This window comes from Carcharodon carcharias, chromosome 4 (assembly GCF_017639515.1).
Source record: "Carcharodon carcharias isolate sCarCar2 chromosome 4, sCarCar2.pri, whole genome shotgun sequence".
In the NCBI taxonomy this organism is placed as follows: Eukaryota; Metazoa; Chordata; class Chondrichthyes; order Lamniformes; family Lamnidae; genus Carcharodon; species Carcharodon carcharias.
The window spans coordinates 26117216-26138951 of NC_054470.1; the positions used below are offsets into that span (position 1 = coordinate 26117216).

Here is a 21736-nt window from a genome sequence, read left to right on the forward strand (position 1 = left end):
TTAAACAACACTACAATCATCAATCAATCAAAAACTTATCAATCAACTACAGACTAAATAATCAACTTACTCAATGAACTAAAACTTAGCAGCTACCTAACAGAGGAAGAATATAGGAAAAGTATATTTATCAATTAAACTGTACCAAGTCCACGCTTTCAAATAGGTGATCAATCCAAGAGAAGCAGAATCACAACTTCAACTCCTCGCACTGGCAGAGAAACCTTCACTGTCTCCAAGAAGCATTACACTTACCTGGGATTTCCACTGGCATGGAAGCCATTGCTGAACCAGTCCCAGTACTAATTACACTCAATGCTCAACTGCCTCCAAAGTGCCAAACAGTTTCTTTCTTCCACAATAGATGTACATAAAAATGGTTCCCATAACCCCTTTAATTCTCTTATAAGAAATGTTAACAGCAAAATACAGAAATAACATAAACCAACTTCTAATTAACTTCTGATTATTAATTACTTATCCCTCAATTACTAGAGTAATTAAAGTACTTCATTCTAATGAAATCATCTGTTGCTAGTCAGCGACTGCTTCGTAATACTGTTTTGGGTTAGTTTGTTGTAAAAGATTAACAACATCAACATGGCTTCTTTTTCTGTTCACACAACGTTAGTATAAAATGGCCAAGTTAAGCAAGCACACAAAATCCTACTAAAATAAAATCTAAAACCTAGGCAAGTTTACAAGATGCATACTAATTTTATGTGAGTCATGTACCAGGACGCTGAGATCCCTCTGTAACCGACTTCTACAATCTTTCTCCACTTAAATAATATGTTTTTCTATTCTACTTGCCAAAGTGAACAAGTTCACATTTACCCATGTTACACTCCATCTGTCAAATTTTTGTGCACTTAACCTGCCTATATCCCTTTGCAGACTCTCTAACATCTCTTGACAACTATACAACTACATTGCAAATGGGTGGCTAACACCGAAACTGGATTTATAAATCGGGCCTTTTTTTATGCGTAAGAATGAGTTGGCTGTTGATAAAGGTTACTTTATGTGGGGAGCCAGAGTTGTAATTCCTGAAAGGTACGGATCACAGTTGCTATATGATCTTCATGATCAACACTTAAGGAAGAATTTTCCGGTTGGTTAGTGGGGGCCGGGCCCGCTCGCCGACGTGTAAAATGACCCGCGATGACGTCGAGCATGCACCCCAACGTCACCACATGTCATTTAGAATGTCAGTTCAGCAGGCGCGCAGCCAAGTTGTAAGCACACCCGCCAAACTGTCAAAGGCCTATTAAGGCCATTAAGAAAGTAATTAAAGTTGTTAAGAATACTGCCCGTCCAACCTTAAGGTTGGCAAGCAGGTGAAGAGCCCAGGCGGCCTTCACATTTTTCATGAAACCTCATCCAGGGGTGGGATGAGGTTTCATGAAGGGTTAATTAAATAAAATTTTTTGAAAAAATTAATGGACATCTCAGCTCATGTGACAGTTTCACTTTGGGGGCACATGTCCTTAAATTTTTTTTTTACCTTTCTTCAACGTTTCATAACTTAAACTAATCTCCCTGAGGCACCTCTGTGCCTCTGCACTCTTTCATGTGCACAAAACCCCCTGACGGGGGGGCAATTTCTGCCCTTAGGGATGAGCTTGACAAAGAGTCTAGTGACAAGCTCTTTGGTGGCCAGGGTTAGATAAGGATATAGAAGACGCAATGAAACGGTGTAGAGCATGTCAAGCTGTAGAAAAGAAGCCACCATTGGTACTTATGCAACCATGGAAGTGGCCAGCTAGAGTGTAGCAAAGACTGTACGTATGTTGTTCAGTATTTGAAGGGCAATAGCTATTCATTGTGATGGATAGCCATTGGATGTCGGTTGACAGATTTCCAAAGAATTGAACAACATCCAACAAAACTCTAAATATTTTGCGTAGTTTGTTTGCTGCTTATGGATTGCCAGTGGAAATTGTGTCTGACAAAGGACTTCAGTTTTGTTCAGAAGAGTTTTCAAATGTCATGAGAATGAATGGGATAAAACACACTGGAGTTCCACTGTATCATTCTGCTTCAAATGGAGCAGCAGAGGCACAGTACAAATTAAGCACACTTTTGTGAAACAATTGCCAGATACAAATTGGAAGGAATGTCAGATGTAATTGAATCACAAATTGGTGAAATTTTTGTTTACTTATCATAACAAACCTCACACTACAATTGGCAGAACACCAGCTGACTTATTTCTTAGAAGACAGCCTAGAACAAGGTTTTCATTACTGAAGCCACATTTAGCATAGTTAATAGAAGAGAAACAATCCACGCAGAAAGAAGAGTCATGATATTGGTCGAAGAGAGAAAGAAGCCTGAAGTTGAACCAGAATGTTAAGGTGAAATAACATCATCATGGTTGAAATGGTTACCAGGAAGTTACTGTGAACATATATGATCCTTGCACATATTTGGTCAAGATGTTTGGTAGTGGAAAGGTTAGGTTTGTACGGGGTCAGACAGACATATCTGATGAAGGAGAAAATTTAATTGAAGGTTAAGGTCAAAATCAGTCATTGTTGGAGAAAATCTCTTCTCAGCTTCACACCAAAATGGGTCAAGGTCCTTCCCCAAGTTCTGGAAGCTTGGGTTTAGAAAGGATGTATCCTCTTCAGAAGAGGAAACCAGTTAAGTTGGATTTATAAATAAATGAAAAACAAGGTATGTACATAAGTTGTATGGAATTTGAACTTTTTACCTCTTTAATTAAGGTACTTTGCGCACCATATGCTGCACACAGTCTGTTTTCTGTCCTGAAAGATATCACAATTATGTGCATGGTAAGTGTTGGATCATGTGGATCCCCGTCGCCAATTTGTTGCAACTGGTGGCCGAGTTGGTACTATTGATGGAGTTGATCAGCAGACGCTTCTTAGGTGGAAACTTTTAGTTTATTTACAAAGGTACTCGGCAGCAACTAAACATGTGCTTTCACTTCAAACCCTATCTCTGCACTATTAACTACTGAGGTAGCCTGTGCTATTCTCCCATTGGATACTAAGATCATGTGATCTTCCTTAATAGCATTCTTCTTAAAAGTATATTACACATCAGATAGAACCATAATTACCACATCCCTCCCGCTTTACTTGGAAATACATTAGGAAACACTGACCCAGTCGTGATGGAATTATTTCTTGGTGCATTGTTTTTCTCTTCCTTAGATGATTCACATGTCTCCAAATGACTACCTCCAGGTGGTAATTTGGAGGTCCAGTCACTGCACTTATTTAACCCGGTAGCCACTTTGGTTCTTCTCCAAAGTTCTTCGCATATACTGTCTCTCCCACGGTAAATTTCTTCTCACAACTATGCCAGTCATGTCCAGTTTTCTGACTTCCCTGACTCCTTTCCACCTTCCCCCTAAGTTTAGCATTAGTAAGCTCAATCTTGTCAATAACTCCGCAGGTGTGACACCTGTTGTAATGTGTGGGGTGGTTCTATAATTGAAAAGAAAGCGTGCTAGCTTGGTTGCTAAGGAATCTCCAATTAGCTTCTTCATGCCTGCCTTGAATGTTTATCTGCCCTTTTGGCCAATCCGTTTGAGGAAAGGTGGTATGAAGTTTTTACATGAGTGATACCATTGAGGCTGATAAACTGCTGAAACTCAGCACGTAAATGCTGTTATCAGAAACAACTACTTCTAGTAGTCTGTTAATGGCAAAACTTTGATGTAACTTCTCAATTGTAGCAGAAGATGTTAGTGACTTCACCTCATATATGCCCATCTATTTTGAGTGGGCATCAACAATGAGCAGAAACATTGACTATGTGGGACCTTTCATGGGAACAATGTGTAACTGCACCCATGATCTTCCTGGCCACTCCCAAAGGTGTAACATAGCTGTTGAAGATAACTTTTTCAGTTGCTGACATTCTTCACTAAACGCTATATTTTGCCATCCATCCCAGGCCACCATAGGTAGCTCCAAGCCATGGTCGGGATATTCCTGAATATGATTGTGTAGTTCAATTAACAATGGCTCTCTTCCCTTTGGAGGTACTATCGCTCATACTCCCCACAATAAGATGCTATCCTGGCTGGTTATTTCTAGTCTTCTGTTGAAGTATGGTTTCATTTTGTCAGATACAGTTTCTTGTGACCAAGCATGAAGCACTTGTTCTCGTACTTTAGATAAGACTGGGTCCTGACTTGTCCAGTCACTGATTTGTCCAGCGCATATCGGTGAGGAATTTAAGAAATTTAACAGTGAAACAAGTTCTTGTGGAACTGAAACTTTCTCATCATTTCTTGTAAAGGCAAATGACTAAGTGCATCAGTGTTTGCAATTTGACTGCCAGGCCTATGTATGAAAGTATATTTGTATGCTGCCAGGATTAAAGCCCATCGCTGTATTCTTGCTGAGGTTATGGGTGGTACAGCCTTATCCCTGCTAAACAATCCTAGCAATGGCTTGTGGTCTGAAATGATAGTTAAATGGCAGCCGTGTACATACTGGTGAAATTTCTTGACACCAAAGTTGATTGACAGGCCCTTTTTTTCTATCTGCGAATATTCCTTTTCCGCTGTGGTTAGCATTCTTGATATGTATCCTATAGGCCGTTCCATGCCAATGTCCATCTGATGGGAAAGCACTGCTCCCACTCCGTAGGGGGATGCATCACATGGCAACACCAATTCTTTTCTCTGGTCATAATGTACTAATAGGTTGGATGAGTGCAACAGTTGTTTGATCTTTATGAAAGCTTCTTTCTGGGCTGCCTCCCAAAACCAACATTGGTTCTTTTTGAGTAGATAATGTAGGGGTACCAGTTCTGTAGATAAATTAGGTAAGAACCACCGATAATTGATAATCCCAATGAATGATTTGAGCTCTGAGATGTTCTTTGGTGCAGGTGCTTCTCTTATGGCTCTCACTTTCTCCTCAACCGGGTGGAGGCCCTGTGAATCTACCCAGTGACACAAATAGACTACCTCCCTCGCTTGGAACATGCACTTTTCTTTTGTTGAATGCACTCCAGCCCACAGGAAATGTTTTAAGACTTCTTCTAAGTTTGCCAAGTGCTCTTTCTCAATGAATCCTGTCACCAAAACATCGTCTAAATAGGCTACAACCTGGGGCAGTCCCTGCAGTAAACTTTCCATTGTTCTCTGGAAGATAGCACAAGCTGAGGAGACACCAGAAGGCAATTGAGTATATTGGTACAACCCTTTGTGGATATTAATTGTGAAGAATTCCTGGGAGGTATTATCTAACTCTAATTGTTTATAAGCATGATTCATATCAAGCTTTGTTTAGGTGGTTCCACCTGCCAGCTTGGTTTACAGGTCTTCGACTTTTGGTATGGGGTGTCTGTCTAGCTTAGCTACTTTATTAGTCGTCAATTTGTAGTTTCCACAAATTTGGATGGGGACTGTGGGTGCTGCCCATTCTGAGAACTGCATAGGTTGTATAATGCCCAGTTTTTCTCACAGTGCATAAGGTACTGGTCTCGCCTTCATGAATCACGAGTTGCCTCTGGACCCACATTAATTTTTGCATGCAGCCCCTGGTCTTCCCGATTTTGTCCTTGAGGACTGTGGCATACTTTCGTAGTAGCTCTGGTAATCCACTTGCTCTCAACTGGAAAATTTCAGCCCATTCTAACTTAATCTCCTTTAGCCAGTTTCGCCCCAGGAGGCTTGGCTCCTCATCTGCTAACACCATCAAAGGTAGCTTTACTGATTGGCTTCCATAATGGACAGCTACTCTACTTATGCCTTTGACTTGGATGTCTTCACCAGCATATGTTTTTAATTGGGCAGTTGTTTCTTCTAAATTGAATTGATGTTCACCATTATTCAGATATCTGAAGGTATGTTCCCCAATTACTGTAGTGGAAGCTCTTGTGTCCACTTCCATTCTAACAGGTCTACCATTCACTTTCACTGTTACATACATTAGTTCTGTATTTCCAACGATCAAATTAAACAATGAGTAAATATCTGAATTTGTTGCTTCAGGCCCTTCTACATTGTAGATCTCACTGGGTTTTTTCTTTGTTTAAAAGCCTGCCTGACTCTTTCCTTGCACGTCTCATTATGTGTCCGTTTCTATGACAATAAAAACTTTTTTTTTAAACTGCTAATCGTTAATAGACTGATTGTTTCCACCTCTACTGACATTATTCAATATTTTCGCTGCTAAGTCATTTTTTTCTCATTTTCCAGCCGTTTCCTTCTTCTTGGAAGAGTCTCGCATTTCCGCGCCCTTTTTGGCTGGGGCTTCCTGCCTGATGTGGAGGACGGAGCCATTTTGCGTGCCCTGTATGGCTTTTGAATCTCTTATTGCGCTTTCCATTGCTAGTGCTATCTCTCGTGCCTTCTTGAAATCCAAATTCACTTTGGACAACAATCTTTTCCGAAGCATGTCCTTATACACACCACACACTAAATGATTTCTGAGCATGTTGTTTAGGGATGTACCAAACTCACAAATGTTCCGTTAACTGCTTCAAACTTGCCACGTAGCATGCCACTGTCTCCCTGTAGGTTTTATTTCTTGAGTTAAACTTGAACATTTGCATCATTACTGAGGGCTTTACTTGATAACGAGGTCCACCAATTCATCAACATTTTTCAAATCTGGGACACTGGGTGCCATCAAACTTTGAATCAAGCTGTAGGTTTTATTCGCACATTTACTTAAGAGTATCGCATGCCTCTTCTCTTCCCTCGCAATCTCATTTGCTTAGAAAAAGAACGTAAGACATTCAATCTAACGAGCCCAATCATCCATTACTGGATCAAAAGGATCAATTTTTCCACATTGCAACATTCTGAGGAGTTATTTTGTCCATTTGAATGGAACGTCTACTCACAATTACTGTGCGAGGTCCAGTGCCGATTTTGTTTCTCTTGATTTCAACTGCTAAACTTGTTTCATCCTTGTTGCCAGTTTGCTGGATCCTCATTGGCAGTTTGTTGTGAGTGGTGGTGGAGTTGGTACTATTGATAGAGTCGATCAGCAGACGCTTCTTAGCTGGAAGCGCTTAGTTTATTTGCAAAGGTACTCAGTTGGAACTAAACATGTTCTTTCACTAAAAACTCCATCTCTGCACTATTTCACACCGAGGTTGCCCACGCTACTCTCCTATTGGATACTAAGATCATGTGATCTTCCTCAATAGATATTCATCTTAAAGATATATTACACATTAGATAAAACCACAATTACCATCGTTAGAATGATGTATTTTTTTGTCTGTGTTAACTTTTAAGTAGTTATTTGGTCTAAAGCACCAACTTGATATTTTTAAATTAGGAAAAGAAAACATCTTTCTTTTCTAATTTTAAACTAATAACCCATATGACTTAGACGGGAGGAAATAGTCTTTCATTCCCTGTTCACTCATTCCAATTCACAAGGAAGCATAAAACAGGTAACATGGATTACCAACAGCTGCCGTAAGGTGGGACAAACGAGAGTACGAGCAAAAACTGATCAACCGTTTTAGAAAAACGCAGATGCGGATGACCAGGAACAGCCCCCGTGCCTTGCTTCGGATTTGACCAGAGCTATTATGTGTGATAAACAACTCCAAACGCTTCAGGACACAATGAGCTATTTCCTTTCTGGCTGGGCTGAACCGGGCCGCCATGTTGAGCGACGGCAGTTGGAGCCGGCGGGAGGGTGCGCGCGCGCGCGAGTGAGTGAGCGCGCGGGCGGGCCGGGCAGCGCAGTCGCAGTCGCACAGTCCGAGCCAGCAGCTGGCGGAGGAACGGCAAAAAGTAACCGGCCTCCGGACACGAATGGGTAGGTCAGAGTTTGTGTAATTTAACGACCTGTTCCCAGCAGGGCGGGGAGTCTGGTTTCTTGCCATAATGTGGAATTAGAGGTCGGTGGCGAGCGCAAAGTTTGAGCCCCAGAATGACCCGGGCGGCTGCTTTTTTTGAGCAACTGGGACATCCCCTCGCAGTTCCCTCAAGAGGGACAATAACGGGATGAAATTGTTAATGTTTAGTGGACTGGTCTCATCATGACACCACCACCACCCCTCCACCCCTCACCCCACCAGCCCTACCACCCTCTCAATCCCCCGACGCCCAACCCTCTCGACACCCCCCCCCCCGACCCCCCTCTCGAACCCCCCGACCCCCCTCTCGAACCCCCCGACCCCTCTCTCGAACCCCCCGACCCCCCTCTCGAACCCCCCGACCCCCCTCTCGAACCCCCCGACCCCCCTCTCGAACCCCCCGACCCCCCTCTCGAACCCCCCGACCCCCCCTCTCGAACCCCCCGACCCCCCCTCTCGAACCCCCCGACGCCCCTCTCGAACCCCCCGACCCCCCTCTCGAACCCCCCTCTCGAACCCCCCGACCCCCCTCTCGAACCCCCCGACCCCCCTCTCGAACCCCCCGACCCCCCTCTCGAACCCCCCGACCCCCCCTCTCGAACCCCCCGACCCCCCCTCTCGAACCCCCCGACCCCCCCCTCTCGAACCCCCCGACCCCCCCTCTCGAACCCCCCGACCCCCCTCTCGAATCCCCCGACCCCCCCTCGAACCACCCGACACCCCCCCCCCCCCCCCCCCGGAACCCCCCGACCCCCCCCCCCCCCCCCGACCCCCCCTCTTGAACCCCCCGACCCCCCTCTCGAACCGCCCGACCCCCCCTCTCGAACCGCCCGACCCCCCTTCTCGACAGCCCCGACCCCCCTCTCGTAGGCCCCGACCCCCCTCTCGTAGGCCCCGACCCCCCTCTCGTAGGCCCCGACCCCCCTCTCGTAGGCCCCGACCCCCCTCTCGTAGGCCCCGACCCCCCTCTCGTAGGCCCCGACCCCCCTCTCGTAGGCCCCGACCCCCTCTCGACAGCCCCCGACCCCCCTCTCGACAGCCCCCGACCCCCCTCTCGACAGCCCCCGACCCCCCCTCTCGACAGCCCCCGACCCCCCTCTCGACAGCCCCCGACCTCCCCTCTCGACAGCCCCCGACCCCCCCTCTCGACAGCCCCCGACCCCCCCTCTCGACAGCCCCCGACCCCCCCTCTCGACAGCCCCCGACCCCCACCCCCCCCGACAGCCCCCGACCCCCACCCCCCCCCCGACCGCCGACCCCCACCACCCCCGACCCCCCCCCACCTCTCGACAGCCCCCGACCCCCCCACCTCTCGACAGCCCCCGACCCCCCCCACCTCTCGACAGCCCCCGACCCCGACCCTCTCACCATCCTCCCACCTCCCCCTGAGTGTCACCCCGCTCCTGGCCTTTGACTTTTACCCCCCACCTCCTCATGCCCCCAGATAGTTAGAATGATCGATTTAGATGAGAAAAGATGGGTGGACTTTCAAAGAGAGGATAAACACCCCTCCTCCCACCCTACTCTTGGCTGATGCTCCGTCTGCCCCCTCTCCCCCCACTGATCCTTCATTCCCACTGTTGTCCATGACTGAGTGATGCAGATTGGCACGTTTTATGGTCTAGTCCTACGTGCTGACGGAAAGCAGTAAAGCTTGGGGCAGCTGCCACGAAAGTGCAATGGGGAAAGCCAATCGTCGTAAAGGCCTGTCTGCCTTAGTGCACTGAGAGGCTGGAAACTGTGTAGAACCCTAGCGCTTTATTGCTATGCATTGACATGCAATGTATATAGTGAATATCTTATTTATTGCAAATGTATTGAGACTTCTCAGAGTACAACATACTCTTTGGAGAGAAGTTGAATTTTATTGCACTTTCAATCTTGTCTGATTTGAAATGTTTTGGAATGTAAATAAATGTTATAAATTAAGCGTCATTGAGTCACATGCGAGCCTGACTAATGTTAAATTGGTTGCTAGTGTAATTCTGAGCACACTTGGGATTGTTCAGCAAGTACTTTCCAGTTGCCGAATCACACCGAGCATTCTGCTCTACATTTTGCGAGCAGAGCTGATTGAGTATGGTCAGTACTCAGCCTATTGAGAAACAGTTGGAGAGATGTGCTGTTTGCTACGATCTGCCAGTTGTTGGGATATATGCCTTGCCTACCTGGCATCGCACTGGTACTGAAATTCATATATCACGTTACTCATTTTGCGGGAGGCGGTGACATAGTGGTATTGTCACTGGACTAATAATCCAGAGACCCAGGGTTCAATTCCCACCACAGTAGATGGTGGAAATTTGAATCCAATAAAAAAAATCTGGAATTAAAAAGTCTAATGATGTCAATTGATGTAAAAATCTATCTGGTTCACTAATGTCCTTTGGGGAAGGAAATCTGCCGTCCCTTACCTGGTTTGGCCTACATGTGTTTCCAGACCTGCAGCAGTGTGGTTGACTCTGAAATGCCCTCTGAAATGGCCTAACAAGCCACTAAGTTCTCAACTTCAATTGGGATAGGCAATAAATGTCACCGTAGCCAGCCACACCCCCATCCCATGAACGAATAAAATTTTAAAAAATTTATGTGGTTGGCAGCACGCCTTTTTTATCCTGTTAGTGGAAAATAGCACTGTAGCAGTGTAAAATGGCTAGCTTCACCTTTAGGCTCTTTCATGAATTTGCATGATACGCAGTGAACAATGATCTGATCAGGTAGTCACTATCCTGCAGGGTGGCTTTGATGCACCCTATTTTGGTGTAAAGTTTGCATTGTGAGCAAATGGCTTGGGGCCATATTTAGAGATTGTTGGTAAGGAATCCCAACATATATATTGACCAATGAAGGTAGGCTTGTGGTAGAAAGCAGCAGAGAACCCATTAGTGGATTTCTCAACTAGCACGTCTAGGAAAGGGAGCTTACCAGACTGCTCCATTTCAAAGGTGAGTTTGAGCATAAGATGGTGCACATTAAGGTGTTAGGAAATTCTTATATACAGCCAGAGATTCAAATATTGTAAACATATCTTCTGTATATTGGAAACATGTAAGGGGGAGGAGGTTGGGGTCATTCTGTTGAAAACATGTTTCTCATGGAAATTGACGAAAATGTTAGTGAGAGCTGGGCTCAGAGGGATCCCATGACAACACCATTTATGCAGCAGTAACACGAGTGACATTTTCCACTAACAGGATGCTGCTGTCAAGCAAAAAAGTGATGGGTAATACAGCATATGAATTTCAGTGTCGGATCAGTGCCGGCTATATAGGCCGAACTTCCTAATGACTGGCAGATCATAGCAAACAGCACATCCCATTGTCTGTTGCGAACAGCCAGAGTACTGACTGCACTCAACCAGCCTGTGCTTGGAAAATTCAGAATATGATATCTATCGTTAGATGCGATTCTGCAATTGGACAGCACTTAATGAACAGTCCTGCATGTGCTAAGAATTGCACTAACAACCAATTCAAGATTTATCAGCTGGGCTCGCAATGTTGCTCGCTTACATTTGCTAGAACAACATATTTTCATAGCAGGGCCCTATTCTAGCAGGAAGAACATGTCCAGACATTGCGTCTTTTTTGAATTAAACAAAAGCATGGGGAATAGTAGCTCTTTGATGCATTCTCCATGGCAATGCTCGACCAATCAGAGTTGACTTGCCAAACGCTCAGCACTATTTTCTTGTGTAGTATAAATTGTTTCTTCATTTGAAATTTGAAATTCCTGCCTCTGTCCTGATGAGAGCAAGATGAAAAGCTTCAACTGCACGTCTCTTTTTTTCAGCAATTAAAGACCTTGTGACCAGAAAAGCAGACACTATGGCAGCAGAATCAAGTATTTTGGGCTGAAGTCTTTAGTTGAAAATGAAAGTTAATAATCAGCATCTTATTAACATTTTTCTTTTTATTTATCATAAATTTTATTTATATTTAAAAAATAGTTTATTATTTGCACGTAAAGGACTCTGAAGAAGTGAGGTACAGATTTTTAACATTCTGGTCCCTTGCTTCACCTCAGTTTCTTTCTTTTGGTGCTTGGGAGAGTGTTGAGATTCTTGAAATAGTTTTTTTTTTCCCTCACTTTTCTTCCAGGGTCTCACATTAAATGATTGAATCAACTCACCTACGTCAGCGAGGGCCAATGGATTTTGAAGCACATTATGAACATCTGTGTGCTCTTCGTGACCTGGTTCCATTAAAAGCTGTGAAGGCAAACTTAAATCAAGGTGTTTTGGATATTAACGGTGATTGGATCAAGCCATCAGAGTGGGCACCGATTCTCAGCTCCATTAGCATTAACAAGAATTTAACTTTCCTTGCAGTTAGAAGCTACTACCAGCCTGGTCTTGGAGAAACAGGTAAGATATCTGATTAGTTTGAAGCAGTTGGCTTTAGAGTTGAGAAATAATAATGAAACAATATAGAGGAGCATCTCTATATCTTCCCTATCAAACCCCTCTATAATTTTAAAGATTTCTTTCAAGTCATCTCTCAGCTTGCCCTTTTTGAGAGAAAAGAGCCAAAACCTGCTCAGTCTTTCACATAACCTTTCAGTTCTGGCAGCATCCTTGTAAATCTTTTTTGCATCAATTCCAGTGCCTCTATATCCTTTTTGTAACATGGAAACCAAAATTGACCACTTCATTGTGGTCTAACCAAAATTCTATGTAATTTTAAAGTTATTTCTCTACTTTTCATTTCTATTTGTTTTGAAATGAACCCCATTGTTTTGTTTGCATTTTAATAGGTTTGTTAACCTGCAGTACCACCTTTAATGATTTATGAATGTACCTCTAGACCCCTTTGTTCCTCTAGCCCATTCAAACTCTTATTTTCCAAAGAGTATGTGGCCTCCTTTTTGCTCCTACCAAAATGCACCACCTCTCACTTAGCTATATTGAAATTAATTTGCTGTGTTTGTTGTCTTGTAGGTACCAGAATTGAAGCAGTGTTAATAGAAACCTGAAATTTGTGGCTGTACATATCAGGAGAGGATTAACTGGCTGAACCTCCTCTCATGAAAAACGAATGCTGAGGGGTGACCCAACACGGGTCTTTAAAATTACGAAAGGTTTTGATAAAACTGATACAGAGTTTCCTCTTGTGGGGAAGGACATAACTATAGGCCATCAATATAAGGAAATCATGAAATCAAATGAGGAATTCACAATAAACTTCTTTACCTAAAGAGTGGTGAGAATGTGGAACTAGCTACCTCAGATAATGGTTGAAGCATATGGTATTTAAGGGAAAGCTAGACATGCATTTGAGGGAAAAGACAATAGCTGGTTACAATGATCGATTTAGATGAGAAAAGATGGTCTTTCAAGCAGAGCATAAACACTAGCATGGACTGGTTGGGCCGAATGGCCTGTTTCTGTGCTGTATACCCTATGTAAAGATAGTGTTGACTTAGTCAAGGAAAAGGCTCCTTAGAAAAATGACCAAAGTCAAATATATTTTAAAGTTTTAATGTAAAACTTAATGTATTGCATGCTGGGAAGTGAAAGTCTGGTCTATATACTAAGATTAGAGATGACATGTATTGTTCAGGATCATTGAAGGAATCACTGAAGACTGGGAGAGTACATTAGTTTGGAAAAACGTGGAGGTAGTGTCCATTTTAAAAAAGATGACAAAACAGACTCATTCTACTACATGGGATACTTAAGATGTATGGTATAGATGCATTTAAGAGGAAGTTGGATTAGCACGTGAAGGAGAAAGGAAAGAATAATATGCGACAGAGTGAGATGATGTCGTTAGTCTGAGAGGAGGCTCATGTGGAGCATAAACACCGATGTAGACCAGTTAGGCTGAATGGTCTGCTTTTGTGGTAGTTAAAGAGAACTTTTATCCCATTAAAATAATGGGATTGAATACTAAGAAAGTGGAAAATTATCTGTACAAAAATAACCTAGTAAATAGATTTTAGAGGATTCTTGCTTGACCAAGCTCTGATGCTAGCCAAAAGACATGTTGTCTCTAGGTTCTCACATGAGATTTGACAAAATTCCGTGTGAAAGGCTTGAAGATAGTGGGATAAAGTCTCACCGCAGGACTTCACCCATGGAAGGTGGGCTTCCCTGGTTCAGGAAGCCTGATGGGTAAAAGGAGACTCGAAGGACTGGACCCTTGGGCTAATTGTATTCATAGAGCTGGTTGCAGGCAAATTACATGTAAACATTTGTGTTTTAGGACTCCTTTTCTTGTTTCTGTTTTCCAAAGGGAGTGAAAGATGTAAACAGCACTTCAGAAAACGGACACCAGCTATCCGGTCAAAAGACTTTACAATTCAACTCTGCAAGTCTGTAAGAGATTGTCTAAGTATTTCCAGTGCTCTAAAAACTTTGGAGTTACAAGGATTACCTTTGAGGCACAAAGATCTTATAGCATTAACAAAGGTGAGAAAGCATCAACTGCAAGGCTGCTTTACCAGGGAAAAACATAGCATCTGTTAATTACCTGTTGCAGTCTGTTCAAGAGCATTCTTAACATAAATGATATACCTGCTACTTTGTTCATAAAATTATAGAAACCTACAGCGCAGAAGGAAACCATTTGACCCAGTGTGCCTTTGTTGTCGCTTTGAAAGAAAAGTCCTAATTCCCGCTTTTTTTCTGTAACTCTGTAAGTTCCTTACCCTCACCTGTTGACTCTGTTTTAAAATTATTTATGTAATCTGCTTCCAGTGTTCCAGATCTTGACAGTTCTCTGACTGGGAAAAAAAATCTCATCTCCCCTCTAGATCTTTCGCCAGTGATTTTAATTCTGTGACTTGTGGTTATCGATTCACTCACCAGAGGGAATCATTTTTCCCTACCTTTTTATCAAGGCCTCATCTTGACAATATCTGTAAGATCATCTCTTGATCTTCTCTGTTCCTTGACAAACAGGTATAATTTTTTCAACCTCTCCACATAACTGACTTCGCTGATCCCTGGTAGCATCTTGGCAAACTCCCCCGTACCCTTTCTCAGGCCATTACATCTTGCCTGAAGTGTGTTGACCAGAATTGTCCACAATCTTCTATCTGAGGCTTCAGCAGTGATCTAGCACGATCTCTTTACTTTTATATTTTATTCCCCTCTTTATAAATCCAGATAACCCATGTGCTTTTTTGAACCATCTTTATCAAGTTGCCCTGTCACCTTTAAAAATTTGTGTGTATGGGCACCCAAATTTCTCTGCTCATCTACATCTTTCAAAATTGTGCTATTTACAGCATACTTTCTTTTCATATTAGTCCTTCCAGACTGGATCACTTCACAGTTCTTTTCATTGAACTTCACCTGCTATGCACATTTCACCATTGTGTCTGTCGTCCTAGAGGCCCTATCATAGAATCATAAGCATAGTTACAGCACAGAAGGCAGTCATTTGGCTCGTCATGCTTGTCCTGGCTCTCTGAAGGAGCAATTCATCCAGAGCCACCTATCAGGAAGAGCAAGGATCCTAACACTGATCCCTGGCCAACTCCACCATAAACCTTCTTCCTGTCCGAAAAACAACCGTTCACTACTACCGTTTCCTGTCACTCAGTCAATCTTGTATCCATGTTGCTGCTGCCCTTTTTATTCCATGAGCTCTAACTATGCTCACAAGCCTGTTATGCGGTATTGTATCAAATGCCTTTTGGAGGTCGTTGTACACCTCACTGACCCTCTGCTGCCTCATCAGAAAGTCAAGCAGGTTAATTGAATACGATTTGCCCTTAACAAATCCGTGCTGGCTTTCCTTAATTAACCTGTATTTGCCCAAGTGACTATTTATTATTTTGCCAAGTTTTGTGTCATCTGCAAACTTAATAATGCTGCTCCCTACATTGAGTCTATGTCATTTGTAAAAATTGGAGCATTATGGACCTAAAACTGATCCTTGGGGAACAGCACAGGAAACCACCTCCACAGTCAGAAAAACATCCATCCATCACCACCCATCAGTGTATCAATTTTATATCCATACTGCCACTTTCTTCTTAATGCCGTGAGTTTCAGTCTTAATAAGCCTGTTCTGTGGCACTTTGTCAAATGTCTTCTGTAACTCCATACATAAATATCTGTATCTTAACTCCATCCACCAGCCTTAGCTCCACATCCCTTCAAAACCCTTGCCCAGCAAAAAAAAACTTTCGATTTCAGATTTAAAATTATTAATCGAGCTAGCATCTGCTTTTTCTGGGAGAGTGTTCCGCACTTCTTCCAACCTTTGTGTGAGTAGAACACTTTTTCAGCATCTCCCTGGAATGGCCATGTTCTGATTTTAAGCTTATGTCTCCTTGCCCTACACTCCCCAACCAGTGGAAAAGTTTCTCTCTATCTACCCTATCAAAATCCGAAAAACCTTGGCTTGGCTCAGTTAGCTAAAGGTCCGAATAGAGTGATTGTGAAGCAGTAATTTTATTGAAAGGCTTCAAGATGTTTTGTGCCACATAATTGATGCTCAAAAAGCTGCCTTCTGACATTAAAACAAAATCACAGTGTTAAAAGTTAGCCTGGATGCACTTGATGCAATACACATCTTTTCAGTGACTTCTTTGGACTGCTGATGCCTCTGCCAATTAGTGTGCTCCAAGTCATTGATATTCAGACCAAAATATCAAGAATTATAAAGTGCTCTTGCTGATAAACACATTTGATTTGCTCAACCAGTTAGAACAGGATGTTCACTGCTTATATTTTCTCTTTGATCTGTGTTGAGGTTGCTGATTTTGGCAGGGGCAGTGGTATAGGTGTTACTCAGGCCTCGTTACCCTTAGGTTGGCAAGGGGAAACCAACTATTTTTTCTGTTCTTTTTACCTATCTGTTGAAATCTTTGTTCTTTTTACCTACCCATTGAAACCCTTTGCTCTTTGTGCCTCTCTATCTTTTGAAATTACCTGTGTGTGAATATTAGGTGAAGACATTTTAACCCAGCTCTGATTGAATGCCAGTGACTTTTACTGCTAAGGCTTATGTATGAATAATAGTCCCTTGAGTTAGATGCTAGAAAGTGCCTACGGAACTATAATCCTGCCATTGTCTATGGAAGGTATTGTAGGTCCACCCTTGACATGAGGAAGTTGGGGGGTCAATTGATAAAAATATGAAATGCATCTGATTTGGGGACAGCTAGGTAACCCCGTTCTACAGAGCTAGGTCATTGATTTTAATATTTAAACAAGGCTGCGCTCCTCAAATTTTGAGAGCCATTTGAATTTAACAACAGTGGCCAGGTTTACCATGTCTTGAGAAATCTGGCAGCTGAATGGGGATGGAACCTGTCAGCTCCAGCACCTAGTTGTCAGTTCTAGTGCTGCTTGTGGACCAGGAGGAGCAGGCATACTTCTCCGTGCCCCTTGAGCAAACTTTCTACTACTGCCTCGCCTTCTGCCTTGCTGTCGTCTTCTCTGGCCTGGGCCCTGCTGTCTCGCCCTCCTCCCTGCTGTCTCTCCCACCTCCTTCACACTTGCTGCATTCTGAGCCCTTCCCTCAAGCCTACTGATCCCTGAGCCTTTTGATTGCTAGTTTCCTTCCCAGCTGTCCCCGGCTGCTGCCTTGTAGCACAGACTTTCTTGCCTGGCCAATGGCTGCTGGGCAGGAAACAGAATTAAAAAGGTGTGAGGTCTTGCTGCTAAATTTAGCGGAATGTCCTTCTTCCCAGCTCTTGCTTCCTCCTTGCCTTCCTGCTCATATCGGGGCCGAAGACTTCAAAAAGTCAGAAGCATGCCCAACTAAAATAAAAAAATTGGAATTTAATAACTAGGTTTATCAAAGGTTAATTGATAGTTGATACAAAGGAGGAAATTGGTCAGTATGAATACTTCTCAAACTTAGGTCTGTCAACCACAGAATGTTAATGTACTTTGAATATAATATTCATCCATAATTGCATTTTGGTGTATTAATTGTAAATGTCATGTGCAATTCTTTAGGGTTTATCCAGGGCAAAAACACTGCAGAACCTTTCATTAGCTTATTGTCCAATAGGAGATGAAGGACTGAAAAGTAAGTTACTGTTTCCACCAGAATTTTTTAATAGGTCGTTCATAATGTTAAGTAGTCACGTTTTGTAAAATCTAATTTTTTTCTTTAGTCATCTGCGAGAGTGTGAAGAATTCTGCAACCATCAAAACAGTTAACTTCACAGGCTGTAATTTAACATGGCGTGGAGCAGAGCACATGACCAACATTATCAAGGCAGGTTTTTATTACTGTTCCTTGCTTCAGAAGTGCTTTGTTACAGTATAAAATCACAAACGTAGTAAGCAATTCAACATAAAAGCTTGTTTTGTATGGCAATTATAAACTAATTTAATACTAGGTCATGTGCTTCTGTTTTATACAGCATCAAGCAACAAAAAGACATAGTCAAGTCTGGGCAGAGAGCCTTCGTTACAGGCGTCCTGATCTAGATTGTATGACTGGTTTGCGTCGCATAACCATGAATTGTAATACATTGATCGGTGATATTGGAGCTACTGCCTTTGCAGATGCCCTCAAAGATGACCTTTGGCTTAAAGGTATGTTGAGTTGAAAGTTATTGCTGTTTTTGAATTTTAAATGTGAAGGTATGAATTTCTTTTGGTTTGAAAAGAAAACTGGTATAGGGTTAACATACTCTTGTTTACTCCTATCCACTGTAATGATGATTGCTCAGTTGGTTTTGAAATGTAACCATGGTAACCCATTGGCTTGAATGATGCAGATTAGGAAGTTCCCAGAATTGATCTTCAGTCTGCTATATTTGCTGATATTAACTGACTTGCAGTTGAGTCAAAAGCCTCTGTATAAGGGGGATGGAAAATCAGCTGTGTTCCAGCTTCTGATTCCTAACTTGGCTGCGCGGATATCAAATTAATATGGGATTTGGCTCTCCTACACACACAAGATGAACTGATCCCCAGTTGGCAATTTAGCAAGAAAACAAAATGACTTGTTTTGCTTTGTTGCCCTATTTTCATGAAATAGAAACTCCAAATGTTTAAATTGATTTCCAACTTGTGCTACTCTTACTCCTAATCTTTCTTTGTTGACAGGGCTGAGAAAGATTATGTTTATCCTTGAATCAGTCCTGGGTGGTAGCATACACAGCAAGCTCAGCAAAGTAAGAGACACAACAGCTCTAGAGCAGACCATTAACAAATCAAATGCTATTAGTGTGACTATACAGAACAGCCGTATATTAAAGGGAATCCTTTTTCAAGTAAATCCTTTGCCAGAAAATTGTTATATATATAAGGCTTTTGTGTGGAGTCTGGAAATTAAAGTAGTTTGAGTATCTCATTTTAAATAGTTCTCAGATTTCAAGGGCCACACCACCCCCATTCACCCCAGAAACGCTGACTAATGGAAAAATCAGAGTTTGAATTTTGAAGTTGCTCTTGAGCCCTACTCATTGTAAAGTGGTTTTGGTAGAGGCCTGCCTACTACTCAACTTACTGCGAGTATGTGGCCTGAGGGAATTCAAAAGGAGAAAAGATTTGCAATCCAGGAAAGCTGAAACAATACAATGGTATCCTGTAAAAACAATACATCAATTAGCACCTGTGCAGAGAATAGGTATGTTAACATTACGAATTAGACTAGCCATCAAAACTGGAAAAGATATCAGATAAGCAGGATACATAATGGAATGGGGCCCAGGGAAGCGGAAAGGAAACGCATACACATGTTCTCACTTGCACACACACATAGCAGAATGATCTGTTAAGTATTTAAATGGGTGAAGTGATATTAACATCAAAAATATGCAAAATGAGATAAAGACACTTATGAGATACAGAATGTATGAAGAACTAAGACAAGGTGCAGGTGAAGAATATAACCAACCACCAGCATTGTTTTCTGTTGGAGGATACTCATCCCAAGCCCCAACCTGAAATGTCAATGCATATGCCACACATTATAATCAATATTAAGATCAGAGGGCTGCAAAATGCCAAGTAGAATGTTACGGCTTTACTGGTATGACGATAATGTGACTCTTTAAAAAAAACTATATTTTTAAAGTCTACATTTTAAAAAAAAACTGAATATCATGTTGGCTCTTGAGAAACTACCTTATCTCACAAAGTGGGCAAAGGTACCTTTTCTGATATTGACTCAATGTTTGTCAGACCAGGAGAAAAACAAAACTCCACTGACACCTTTCATTATAAAAATACAAATTTGCTTTTTCAAGAAACGAAATGTTTCGGTGTACTGAAATCACGGGCAGGAGAAGAATCAATCTGACTAATGGGATTACCCCAGTACCTTATTTGAATCATGACTTGATGATGATGTGAGGTCACATGGTTCAGTGACCATCTTTGCTCCCTGCTAATAGATATTAACAAGCTCAAACTGACTTCATAGAGTGATACCTTTACCGAGCCACAACTTCATTGAGCGAGACCAACAAGCAAAGCCTTCGGACTGCTGTAACCAACTAGGCTGTTAAAGAGCCACACCATAGTACCTTGAAAGAGAAAGAAAGAACCTCTCTCTCCTCTACCCTGGTCCAGTTTTTAAGTCTATCTGAGAAACCAGCTTCTGGCAGATCAATTTTAGGAGCCATCTCAGCTGCTGAGATATATCTCCAATTTCAAAGCCTTCACTTCAGATAACATCATAACGTGACTACGAAACAACAGGTCTGCACCGAAATAGAAGCAGAGTTAAATTCCGTTTCTAGAACTATTGATTTTATTTTTGCCTGTAACTAATTTTTTTGTGTCTGTGTGTGTGTGTCTGTGTGTGTGTCTCCAAGAGATGTCATTATTTTATTACCCTCCAGGGCAAAGGATGTAGAAAATAAACTAACCTTTTCAAATATAAATTTGCTGCTGGCTTACTTAAAACTGACTTAATCCCTCTGAGGGTAGGAAATAAACACACATCCACATGCAACTATATTTGATCACAGGCGATAAAAGGTAACACCTTAAAAATTGTCTTGACAAGAAGGATAAGTGTATGAAACATTGGGCAGAATTTAGCCCTCGATGGGCGGGCGGGCAGCTGAACTCCGCTGCTGAAACAGACCCCGCCGCCATTTTGAGTGGGCAGGCCAATTAAGGCCCTCCCAGCGGGCCGCCCGACGGGAAGTGCTATGTGCTTCCTGTGCCAGGCGGGGGGAGGGATTCCTCAACTGTCAAAGTGCGCTCATTCGCGCATGCATGCGAAAGAGCGCACTGCTCCCTGAGACTAAGTGCTGTCTTAGGGAGAGCACTGAAAGTTTAATAAACCTAAAAAATAGCAAAAAAATAAAAAATTATTAACATGTCCCCCTCGTGACAATGTCACACAAGATGGGACATGTTAATAAATATTACATAAAGTTTATTAAAGTTTTTAAAAATTAACATGAAACCTCATCCCGCCAGTGGATGAGGTTTCATGTTTTTTCAGAAGCCCACTGGGGCTCCTGGCCTGCCGGACAGGCAGGTCCTCTAATTGGGTTAATTATCCTGTCAATGGCCTCAATTGGCCATTGACAGGTCAGTGGACAGACAGCTGATTTCGCTGTCTGCCCCACTTTCTGAATATTTAAATGGGGCGGGATGACGTTGGGGGTTCCTCCCGACGTCGTTCCGCGTCATTTTTGTGTCGGCGAGCGGGCCCAGCCCCCAACTTGCCGATGGAAAAATTCTGGCCATTAACTTAACTGTTCTCTCCACAGATACTAACTGAACTGCTAAGTATTTCCAATGTTTCCTGTTTCTGCTTGATTTCCAGCTTCTGCATTTTTTTGTTTGCTTTTTGACCACAATTCTTCACCCCAGCACTAAGACAGCTGAGAATATCCTGCAGCACAAGTCAAAATTATTTTTGTTGGACGTTACTCACAGTATGAGTGGTTCATTGTGCAAAATGCTCACTTAATTTAGTGACTGGAAACAAAGTAGTGGTAAGCAGTTGTTTTGTGGACTGGAGGAATGGATACA

At 42.7% G+C, this 21736-nt stretch overlaps 1 protein-coding gene across 4 annotated transcripts in view; it reads left to right on the forward strand.

Annotated features, from left to right (window-relative positions):
- The first annotated feature begins 7690 nt into the window (after nucleotides 1-7690).
- Nucleotides 7691-21736, forward strand: part of cep78 (centrosomal protein 78) — a 74057-nt gene continuing 60011 nt past the window's right edge. For all 4 annotated transcript variants that reach the window (XR_005942869.1, XM_041186779.1, XM_041186778.1 and 1 more), the window contains exons 1-6: nucleotides 7691-7778; nucleotides 11919-12184; nucleotides 14055-14230; nucleotides 17741-17813; nucleotides 17902-18005; nucleotides 18154-18328. Coding sequence is in view for 3 of the 4 variants with exons in the window: in XM_041186779.1 (XP_041042713.1) it covers nucleotides 11932-12184; nucleotides 14055-14230; nucleotides 17741-17813; nucleotides 17902-18005; nucleotides 18154-18328 (781 nt within the window). In the remaining variant the exon portion in view is untranslated. The remainder of the gene's footprint in view (nucleotides 7779-11918; nucleotides 12185-14054; nucleotides 14231-17740; nucleotides 17814-17901; nucleotides 18006-18153; nucleotides 18329-21736) is intronic.